Below are 12,185 nucleotides of genomic sequence, written 5' to 3'. Positions count from 1 at the left end.
CCCAATCAGACATCAACACCCCCTCTTCTGCCCTCTTTTCCTCTATTTGACAAGCAAGACCATCTGGTGTCGCCCGGGGTCTTGCCATATAATGCGTGTACACCGCATTATTCACAGACAACACTTGGCAGCAATAATCTGGGTTGCAGTATGGTGGAAGCTGTATATATCAGGAATACATTTCAGTAAATAAAATTTCTTGAATGACAGGTTTTTTGAAAAATTTTGTGAAAATGAACAATTAAAAAAATTATAAATAATATATATATAGAAGTTCGTTGGTTCTTCAAAGGTAACAGTCTTGATAGATTTGTTAGTATGTGGCAAGCTGTACTGAATTTCTTAAAATAAAAATTTCAATCTACTGAGTCTACTCAAAAATAAAAGACAGAAGCTCAGAAAATTTTGGATAATCTTAATAAGAATGCAATTAAATCCAATATATTTTATCTCAGTGGCATTTTAACTTTGTAAATGAACTAAATTTGCAATTCAAAGGAAAGAAATATGACCTTGTCAATTGCTAAAAAATATTAAAGATTTTATAAATAAGTTGAAATACTGGAAAACACAACTATCATTGTTTAAAATTTTAAATAGCATCAACTTAAGTCCAGAATGTGTCATAGAATGTGCTGAACATCTGAAAGGCCTGAAGAAAGATTTCGAGAGAAGATATGAGGAACTCATCAACACAACTTATTTACTGTGGTTTCAAGATTTAACAAACTTTGAACCTGAAGATAATATGGAACCTGAAGTAGTTCAAGAACTTTTGGATTTAAAAGAAAATTCAAAGTTGTCCAGAAAAGTTCAGGATATAGTTCTGGATATCTATATATCTGTGAAAGTGTGTGTGTGTGTGTGTGTGTGTGTGTGTGTGTGTGTGTCTGTCTGTATATATTTCCCTACGCAATAACTCTGTCAATTTTCAGTTTACAGACTCTAAATTTGATATACAGGGTACTGAGATTTGGGAAAATATTTGTAATCCGTTTTTGGCCAAAAATTTGGCTGTTAGGAGGTCAAAGTTCAACGATTTGACTTTTGAGAACTCTACACAACTCCTCCGCCAATTTTGGATATAAACGCTTGAAATTTTAGATATAAGTTCCTTGGACATGGATCTAACTTAATAACTTGATTTGAGTCTAAAACAATAAATGTTAAGGGGTCAAAGTTAAAAAAAAATTGACCTCTGCGGTTTCTACCAAATTACTCAGACAATTTCTGGTCTAAACATTTGAAATTTTACATAAAGGGTATTCAGAGATAGGGCAAGCTTTTTAATCGGTTTGTGTCGAATATTTGAGCTGCCAATATATAAATGTATGTATGTATGTTTGAATGTCTGCCTAAAACTTTCGACAGAGGCGACGGATTTTCACAAGATTGGTATCGTTTTGAAGCTCGACCCTTCATACGACAAATACCGAAAAATTGGCTAAAAACATTAATTTCTCCAGCCTCAATTGGGCACTTTTCAACAGGGAGTGTCGCTTTTTTTTGCCGATATTTTCGAAAGTTATCCCCTCTTTTCGATTGTCTAGCCTTAATTTAAGCCTACGTCACTTCCGGTTTGCCGGTAGTCGTAACAGCAAAGACGTCACGTTTTTTTCCCATTCTTTTCCTCCTTCGTGGTACGGGTTCGAGCCTGCCTTCCTACTACCACATTTTTTTTTTTTGCTCAACACACACCTCCAAACACCCGGGCAACGCCGAGCACCCATGCTAATAATGAAATAAAATTAACAAATCCACAAATTTATGACTTGAGCCCAGCATATTATCCTTTTTAATAACCTAGCTAGTAGAAGCAGGCTTTTCAGGTGTTGCTAACATCTTTACAAAAAAAAGAGAAATAAATTAGATTGTTATGAAAGAGGAACGCTAAGATTGAAACTAAATAAAACGTCTGTTAATGGATATCAAGAATGGATTAAAAAAGGACTAAGAGCAGGGATTGCATTAAATACAACTTTTTTTTTTAAACAGTGTTGTTGTTTTTTTTTTTGTTGTTGTTTTTTTTTTTTTTTTCAAAATTTAAAAACTGATTTGATCACACAGTTAATGAATAAATGATTTTGCAAAATGTTTTTTGCTCAGTAATTAAAGGAAATGGTCCACTGAACATTCCCTTAGAGTTTCTGCTTCATGGGATGAAAAGGGTTGAACGTCATTGCTTAATGTGAATAGATTTAATAAATTCGAATTTACCAGACAATTTTTCAGTCAGAACAAATTGATAAGGTTTGGTGAATCAAAACGTTTATCTTTGAAAATATCACCCAGGCATGAAAATAACTATGAAAAGAAAAAGGGGAGGGGGTGAAAGCTGGGAATGAAACCCCTTTTAGATCCTTGTAGATCTATGTAGATATTTTCTTTCATGCCTAATTGACTTGACAGCTTGAATTTCTCTTAACACATTAATCATTATTATGTCAAGACACTGAGAGAGACTCTCAGATTTTGGTCAACATAAAAAAAAAGCCTCTCTATTTATTTTTATTTCATCTCCACCTACCACCCCTTTTTTTGTTGACTTTATGCTATTCCAGACTTGTAAATTATTATGCGCCCCTCGTCTCTCTCTCTCTCTCTCCCTCCCTCCTTGTGTCCTATTCCAATATTTATTTCCCTTTCTCCTCCCTATACTCTCTTTTTTTATAACCTACTCTCTTTTTTTATATTTTTTTCTACCTCTTTCTCCACCCCTTTTTTCCTCACTTCAATGCTCCAAACATTTTCTTTAACCTTCTCCAACTAAGAAGAAAAAAAATTATCCCAAAAGAAATATTCTTGTTAATGTATTAGAGTAGTTAGTACTAACTTGAAAGATGATTTTCAGACTTCGCCTGTTTCCCACCTGACTACAACTTGGATGTCTTCAAATCCAACATAAACAAATTCCTGACAAACCACCCCCTTAAGTAAGACACTCTATCAAATCTCTAATACTAATGATTACTACAATACTATCTCATTGATTACTGTACACGCAATAACCCTTATCCCTGAGTGGCCTCCGGGCCTTGATAAGTAGTAACCCCGGGACCCCCATGTAAAAAAAAAAAAAAAACACAATCAATAGAAAAATGGTTTGAAATCAACTTTTTTTTTTTTTTTTTTTTTTTTGCATATACATGTCCAATTATATGCTTAAAAAATAATTCTAATTAATTTTGAAGAATACATCTGGAGAGTTGAAAACATTGTCTTCTTAAAATTAATTAGAATTAATAATCAATGTGCATAAAGAAAGCAAAAACACTGTGGATTTGAGACCATTTTTTTCATTGTGTAGATCTTAGCCTCCCAAATTTGTCTTTCAAATTTGTACTGCTCTAATACTAAAATATTAGCTCAAAACTCAAATACTTATTTGTGTTTCTGGCGTGCTCATATTTTCTGAAATCAGTTTAACATACAACTAAAATATAATAAATGGCATCTAATCAAAATTTGACACCCTGTTCACATTGTGGCATTCCTTTTTATACACAAAAAACAGATTTTAACATACAGGGTGACTAAAAAAAAAACGGGCCCCAACTCTAATCAGGCCCTGTTTCTTAGTGTTTTGTCCGAATTAAATGAAACTTTGGTCATGATTAGTTTATTATATTCAAAACACTAGGGTCTTTGGCCTTTTTTTTCTCCGTTCTACAGCATATGTTCAAGATGGCCTCCATTTAGCTTTTGTTTTTTGGGGTTTTTTTTTTTGGGGGGGGGGTCACCCTGAACTACTAAAATGTAATAAATAGCATCTAAAACCAAACGCTTGTTTTGACACTGGATTTAATAATCCACTCTTTGTGTTACTATTTTGAACAGCTTGTCTTAAACCAGCTTAGCACACAGAATATGATAAATGGCATCTTCACAATGTCGCACAAGAGTTCTCTCCCCTTGATACTTGTCTTTGAATGGTAAGTGCTCAGAAAAACTCAAAGCACTAGTACCCCCTCGACATAAATACTCCCAACAGACTCGACAAGCAGCAAAATCCCACCCCTTCACTGTTGAGATCCTTAGATATCATAAGTCAAAATAGCTTCTTCCCTCGTACTGCTAGACTTTGGAATTCCCTCACAGACCCCTACTTCCCTGACTGTACTGACATGCAGAAGTTCAAATGTAATGTGAATGTATGCTGCCCAACCTCTTACATAGTATCCCGGCAAATCTGGTCCGTATTAGTAGTCCCCTCATAACTTAGTGACACTCTGTCTTGTTTGGAGTGAATAAACAGTAAAAGGGGGGAAAAAATGGTAGAAAATAGAAAAATAGTAAGGAATAAATCAATTAAATAATTTGGGGAAGAAAAATAATTACTAAATTAAAAAAAAATATATGCAGAGGATTAATTAATATCAAAATAGGTAATTGGTTGAAATATCATTTAAAAAGTAGAAATACGTAAATGAGATGATTACTAAATTCCAAGACTATCGGAAAATAAAAAACAAAAAGAAAATATGAGAGTGGGGTGGAGGTAGGTTTAAATGCTTGTTCTCTTAAAATAGAGATTCTGGATATATTCATATATGTATAAATAGTGTATTTTGCCGTATGAAAAGGAGCTCTTTTAGAATATTTTTGAATGATATAATATTTAAAATTGTCCAAATTTTTATAAAACAATTGTAACGCATAAGAAAATACACAATATGATGTTCTCATTTTATACTTTGTTGTCTTGATTTTTGCGAAATTATTATATGCCTGCTCGATTATAAAAACCGAAGCTTAATTAATTGAGTCAATTAATTTTTACTTTGATTTTATTGGTATACAAACATTACTAAAATTTTAATATATTAAAATTTTGGATACAAATTATTAATAAGGTATGCATATATACAGTAGGATCTCGGGATATGATGGGCCTGGGATACGTTTTTTTCAGGTCACGATGTGTAATACAATGTTTTTCCGGACCCTGGTTATGGTATTTGCCCCGCCTTATGGTGTTACTTATAATGTTATTTGATTATATACATGTGTATTATATACTGTACTGTATTTTGTTACTAATTTTTAATATGTACTGTATAAAATTTTGCTTAGGCCCCACCATATAGCAATTTCACCTTATGATCCCAACCCTGGAATGGATTAGTACTGTATCCCAGAGTTCTACTGTGTATGTGTGTATATATATATATATATGGATCGCCAAAATGTAGAATTTAAAGATAAGAGCCTCATTCTAAGATTTAATAATGACTTTATTGGTTATTTTCGTTAGTATGACTTTTAGAAACGGGGAAAGAGTTAATATGTATAAGAGTTAATTAGCATGAACATAAATAAATGATTAGATGGACTTGTTGAAAGAGAGTTCATGGATACATGTTGAAGTTAGTAGTCGGAGTTCTTCAACCATAGTGATGGAGGCAATCAATTTATAAAAGGCAGGCTTTATTGAAAAAACAAAACTGGATAGAGGGAGCCCGTTGACCCTGTACGGCAATCTTCTAGTGATGGTGTCATAAAAACAAAATACCCACTTTCAATTTGTCATGAATTAGCATGGAAGTTGTAAGGCTTAGAAAACTGTCATGAGAATGTTGACGTCAGTGAACAATCTGGTATCACCGAAGATAGTGAGACATAATAGTTCCTTTGCAAACTTTGAATTCATAAAGCAGTGAAGAGCATTCATTTTTTTTTTTTTTTTTTTTTTTTTTTTATTCCTTAATTGACCACTTTTTAATAGAAGTTGCTCCAGACAAGACATGGACGAAAGATGATTATCGCAAAGATAGGAGATGCCTATGAGCCTGGTCTTTAAAAGACCATAGCAAGTGGGAGGAAAACAGTCAGTAGGAAGAGAGTTCCTCAAGCTTGCAATTCTTGGAGAAAAGCTACTGGGACAAGAAGCTGTATTACAATGAGGTATTAAAACTGAATTGGTGAAGACCACTGGACCAATGAGTAAAATGAGCTGGAACAAATGAAGCAGGAAATAGATCAGACAATCCTGAAGAACACATGCCATAATAGTATTTATATTTATTAACTATATAACATTTTCTAGTTTACTTTAGCATAAAATCTCAAGAGTCAACTGGAGCATGCTTGTTTTATTTTTTATCAAATTCAGTTGCATCATCTCAAAAAAATAAGAAAAGTAAACGTTGATCTCAATTTCTGACTATTTGTTCAATTCTTTTTTTTTTTAAGAAATTAGTTAAAGAATTACTTAAAAGTATTATTTTCAACTGTTTCTTTTTTTTTTGGACTTTTTTTTTTTTTTTGCTTAAAATTAATTTTTAATATTTTTGTTCTACTTTAAATGAATTCTTATTTTACTATTTTTTTTTCAGGGTGCTCTAATATAACCTGCATCAGTTTGGCAGATTCTATCCTAGCACGAGCATCAGTGAATTACCTTCGGCAAATTTATCTTCTCTACCTAGACATGTCGGACTGCAACATGCTGGACGATGATGGATTGCAGATTCTCTCGATGCACTGCACCAGGCTGCAGTTTTTATACCTGCGACGTTGTAACCTCATCACAGACATCGGCATACAATATGTGGCAAACAATTGTTCTGAACTGAAAGATCTCAGCATCAGTGATTGCTACAACATAACAGATTTCGGAATCATGGAACTCTCTCGCATGGAACCAGACTTACGTTACCTGAGCATAGCCAAATGTGATAAGATCTCCGATGTCGGAATCAGATACATTAGTCAATACTGTTCAAAGCTGCGCTATTTAAACTGCCGTGGCTGCGAGGCCATTTCAGATGATTCCATTGAGCTCCTTGCTCGGAAGTGTCACCGTCTGCGTTCGTTGGACCTCGGCAAATGTGATGTTACTGATAAGGGGCTCTTCATGTTGGCCCGATACTCTCCAAACTTAAAGAGGCTCAGCGTGAAGTCTTGCCTCGGTATCACCGATCGCGGAATTAAATTGCTTGCCCAGCACTGTCTGCAAATGCAGCAGCTAAATATCCAGGATTGCCATTTGTCTGTGGAAGCATACCGCACCGTAAAGAGATTCTGCAGACATTGTATCATTGAACACACAAACCCAGGATTCTACTGACCAACATACCCACATCTCGTACATATATTTATTTAGTATGAATTTTTATTCATACAAAAAAAAATGTTATAGCTAATAAATATATAGCTCTACTTGCTATTGAGCACTATTATATAAACACAGTTAGGATTCACTGGATGAACTCCCATGAAAAAAGGTGCTTGTGCAGTTTAGCAAACACAAAAATGAAGATAAGGAAAAATTTCTATGATGTACGTGATCATTATGGAATGAAGTTTTCATTAAAAAAAAAAACAATTTATTCAAGTATTCTTTTTTTTTTACAGAGGAAAATCAAATTTTAGTGAGACCAAGCACGATGGAGCAATCTTGGTCATTTCCAGCTATGAGGAGAGGGGAGGGGAGATAATTCCATATAATTCTTGAATTTTGTCAAAATTTGACAGGATTATTTTTACAGTTTTTAATAATTTTAGGGATTCCTTTTTTTTTTCTTTGTTTTTTTTTATTCTCACAAAGAATCGTTTTGAAATTTAATAATAAAATTCTTAGAACTTCATGTGCATTTTAGCAAACTTCAAGAATTAAGTGGAGTTATCTCCCCTGGTACCCTTCTTCTCATAGCTGGAAATTGTCAAGATGGCCCCGTCGCAATCTATCTCACTAAAATTTGATTTTCCTTTGAAAAAAAAAAACTATGTGATCAAATGAAGCAATTTTTTTTTTTTTTCTTATGAGAATTTCAGCTCATAACGGGCACGTTTTCTTTATTTCTGTTTTTTAATGTCTTTGCTAAACTACACAAGCACTGAAAAACATCATCAAAATTATGTTTCATTAAATAATATAGACAATTCCTGTCTACATATTTTTGCTTTGATTCTTTCTAATTTTCTTATTAATTTTTTTTTTGCTTCTGGCAAAAACTGACTGATGTAATTGCCATAGTCACTTTTGACCCGAGCATTTTCAGACCCATCCATATTCATTGTCAAGGATGATTAACGATAAAGAATTTAGGATATTTGTGGAGAAAACTTTTAGTAGGCAACGCATCTAATCTTGAACAAATCACTCATCATATAGTAGAAGTATTAATTAAAACTAAGAAAAAACAAATATTAACAAAAACAAATTTCAATAACAGAAATAACATTTTTAAATGCCTTTAAAAGTGACGTAGAAAAAATTAATAAAGTTAATAACATGTGATTTACTGGTAGAAAAAAAAAACAACAAAAAACAAAACTCTATAAATATCCTAAAATATATCTTGTTAATCATCACTGACAATGAATTTGGATAGATCTGGAAGTACTTGAGTTAAAAGTGACTATGGTAGTTATATCAGCTAGTTTTTGCAAGAAACAACAAAAATTAATAAGAAAATTAGAACCAAAACAAGTAGACAGGAATTATCTCATGAAATATGCCGAAAGGAAATAATGCTGCATATATATGTGTGTGTGTGTGTGTGTGTGTGTGTGTGTGTTTTTTTTTTGTTGATGCTGTTGTTTGCATGGATAATATTGCTAAATGCAAAGTACCTTAAATAAGTTTCAAAACTATTTTTGTACAGACATTTAAAATTATCATAAACTCTTGAAAATTCAGTATGTTATTGCTATACATCTTATGAGATGACTGACCAATTTTTATGACTTCAAGTTCAAATGAACAGCTGCAGCAGGAATTGGAATACACCCTATTAAAGCCTGATTGTTACAGCTGGTGAATTTCAAAAATGCAATCTGGACGTGAGGACAATTCAAAATAATGATATGCAATAAAATTCTGTTTTAAACTTAGAAAAAGATGACACAGAAACTATGGAATGCTTCAGACTGCTTTTGAACCATCTTGCATAAATTGAGCATCAGTTTTTGAGTGGCATAAGAGATTTAAGGAAGGCAGGGAGTCTGTGAGAGAGGTGTGGGAGAAAGAAAGTCAGAACACCGGAGTTGATTGGCCAAATAAAGAATTTCATGTATAAGGACTGACAGTTTGATTAAGTGTGGAAAATGTACACACAATTATTCATGAGGAACTGAAGATGCAGAAGATTTGACCAAGATGGGCATCAACACAGTTCCTCACCCTCTCTATAGTTCAGATCTTGCTCCCTGTGACTTTTGGCTATTCACTAAGGAAACCCTTAGAGGCTGTCGTTAGAGGAGATGAAAGAGGCTGTGACGAGGGTCACTGACACACTCACACAATAGGATTTCCATGGGGCCTTCCAGAAGTTGTTGAAACGGTATAACAAGTGCATTGCAGCCAGAGCAGATTACTTCAAAGGGGACTAGAGTTTCATGTGTGTATTACCAATAAAAGTGCCTGTATGAAAAAGTCTAGAAACTTATTGAAGACACCTCGTAAATGATTTATTTAGTTAGCAGAATTGGGAATAAAGGAAGAAATACCCCAAAGTCAAAAATAAGATTCATACAAGATTTGCAACTATGTCTCAGAAGAGCGAACGCCTAACACAGGTTAAAATTCCGTACAAGTCTTTTTGTTTAAACTTATATTTTTCTTTTTGTTTATTCCCATTCTTGCAGACTAAATAACTATAACTCATTTGTTTAATAATTCTTATTGATGCAAAGATCATCATCAGCAACAACAAAAAAATTACAGCATAATAAATAACATGCTATTGGAAAAAAATTTCCTGTAGTAACACACACATATATATATATTTCAAAAGTAATGCCTCTTATTTTTGTTCTGCCCAAATCGATCAGAGGAGATTGCAAATTGCATTGTTATGATGACTCAACTTATGCATTCATAATCCTGAAAGTTTCCTCTCTGTTGCAGACATTGATGGTGTGAGACTAAGAAAGCAATCCCTGTCATGGACGTGCATCAGAAGCAGAGATGTGTCATTGAATTCCTCGCAAAAAGTGCATTGAGAATGGTGGTGACTATGTAGAAAAATAAATTATGGAACACAAAAGGTTGCTCGTTTTATGTTTCCACTCCAGTCTTCATAGCTCTTTAACTTTTTGAATTAAAAAAAAAAAAAAAAAAAGGTGGGGGCTTTACTTTTGGAATGACTTGCATGTATTTATATATATAATACACACACACACACACACACACACACACACACACACACACACACACACACAGACGTGTATAATTCTTTGATTGTACTATATCAGCAAAGTAACTTATTAAAAACAAAAAACATTTGACTGTCAATTGGATTTTTTGCATTTTTTTTGAGGAATTATTTTTTTTTAAATTAAAACTTTTTACAGTTAAAAATAAAATGGCTGAGTGAGAAATCAATCTACAACGAAAAACTAAACAAAACTCTAACTCACGATAATTACTGCGTATGTTGACAGCAAATCTTCATCTAAACGAACGCTGTTGAAATAAACGGACATTTTATAATGATTGCAGTGAGCCTGATCAATACTAAAATGGGCGACCATTTGGAAATTCCAGGTGCTGTACGCACTCTCCGCTTATCTCAGCATTGTTTCCAGTTGTCCTGTATGTCTCCTTACCACTGGACTCAAGCAGTGCCAATTCAGGAGAGGTGTGGTTGGAGATTGCGCAACCTTTGCCACAAAATGTCATACACAGTTACCCTTACAGGGGATATCCATTGTCTTTCGAGACTGAACAGAGGCATCGCATTGCAGTGTTTCATTAACTTTCCAAGGGATCAAGCAATTTTCCAAAGTTTTTGGGACAAAGAATGAAACGTCCGAATTATTTATTATCCAAACTTAAAAATACACTTTTATACTTTCAAGTTGTATAGCTCTGCCGACAATATCTTTAGCTTGATGATAACTTATGTAAATCGAAACTGCAATAATAAGAGGGAAAAAATCAATGAACAATGAATTTTTATTATTGTATTAATAAAAAGTGAATCTGCATAGCTTGTTTTGTCATTATTTGTCCTAATTTGATTTAGTTTGTATGTGTTACATCTCTGCCTTGTATTGCTTTTCGTAAATTACTTATACAAAAGTAAACGTGTCTGTGTGTGTGTCTGTCTCTGTACATTTCCCTACACAATAACTCTGTCAATTTTAAGTCTGACTCGAGATTTGATATACAGGGTACTGAGATTTGGGAAAATTTTTGTAATCCGTTTTCGGTCAGAAATTTGGCTGTTAAGGGGTCAATGTTCAACAATTTGACCTTTGAGAACTCTACCAAACTCCTCCGACAATTTGGGGTCTAAACACTTGAAATTTTAGATATAGGTTCCCTGTACATGGATCTAACTTAATAACTTGATTTGAGTTCAAAACAATAAATATTAAGGGGTCAAAGTTTTAAAAAATTGACCGCTTTTTTTTTTCTTTTCTCAACATACACCTCCAAACACCCGGGCTGAAATGCTAGTTTTTATATATATATATAGCATAATCACGTTGACACACCGGTTCTCGTCAGATCACCGAGGTTAAGCAACGTTGAGCCTGGCTAGTACCAGATGGGTGACCATTTGGGAATTCTAGGTACTGTATGTGCTTTCCGCTTATCTCGGCATTGTTTCCAGTCGTTATGAACCTCCACTTGCCACTGGTATTCAACAATGTTGACTCAGGAGAAGTGTGGTTGGAGATTGCGCAACTTTTGCCACAAAAATTTCACGCGCAGGCACTTTTATAGTGGGTATCCACAGTCTGTCAAGACTGAAGGAAGCCTTTTCTTTTTTTTTAATGTATGTATTTTTGCTTATTACCTAACACAGTCAACGATCCTAGCAATGTGGTCCAATACTAATGAATAATTTTCACGTCTTCTAGCTCTTCTTTTTGACAACATTCTCTGAATTGTGTTCATCATCAGTTCTGTCTCCATTAGGATCGTCTGATTCTTCGGTTGTCATGACGACAAAGTATAATAAAACCCCAAATATCCCTCTCTATCACGCAGTATCGATACTCAATGGCTGACTAGGACAGATTCCGAAATTTCATATCGGAACTACACATATGCTCTTTGCTTTAGAAAATGTGTCCGCTATAGTATCCCACCTTACTTATTGGTTAACCATCAGCATAGACACTTACATGCCCACCAAGAAATTCCAACAGAAACATAACAACCAACCATGCTACATCCTTGAATTTGCTGCCACCTTAGCTCATAGAATCCACTACTTCAATTGTTT

At 33.9% G+C, this 12,185-nt stretch overlaps 1 protein-coding gene and 1 pseudogene across 2 annotated transcripts in view; both read left to right on the top strand.

The window, feature by feature from the left end:
* Positions 1 to 10,935, top strand: part of LOC145284822 (uncharacterized) — a 229,152-nt gene extending 218,217 nt beyond the window's left edge. For both annotated transcript variants that reach the window (XM_080133791.1, XM_080133789.1), the window contains one exon: positions 6,336 to 10,935. In XM_080133791.1, the coding sequence (XP_079989917.1) occupies positions 6,336 to 7,069 (734 nt within the window). In that variant the 3' untranslated portion in view covers positions 7,070 to 10,935. The remainder of the gene's footprint in view (positions 1 to 6,335) is intronic.
* A 486-nt stretch (positions 10,936 to 11,421) lies between these two features.
* On the top strand, positions 11,422 to 11,538 carry LOC145285442 (5S ribosomal RNA; annotated as a pseudogene).
* Positions 11,539 to 12,185: the final 647 nt, after the last annotated feature.

This window comes from Euprymna scolopes, chromosome 9 (genome assembly GCF_053919585.1).
Source record: "Euprymna scolopes isolate OS-2025 chromosome 9, ASM5391958v1, whole genome shotgun sequence".
Lineage (NCBI taxonomy): Eukaryota > Metazoa > Mollusca > Cephalopoda > Sepiida > Sepiolidae > Euprymna > Euprymna scolopes.
The sequence above is the reverse complement of the archived record's forward strand: the minus strand, read 5'-3'. Positions and strand labels throughout refer to the sequence as shown.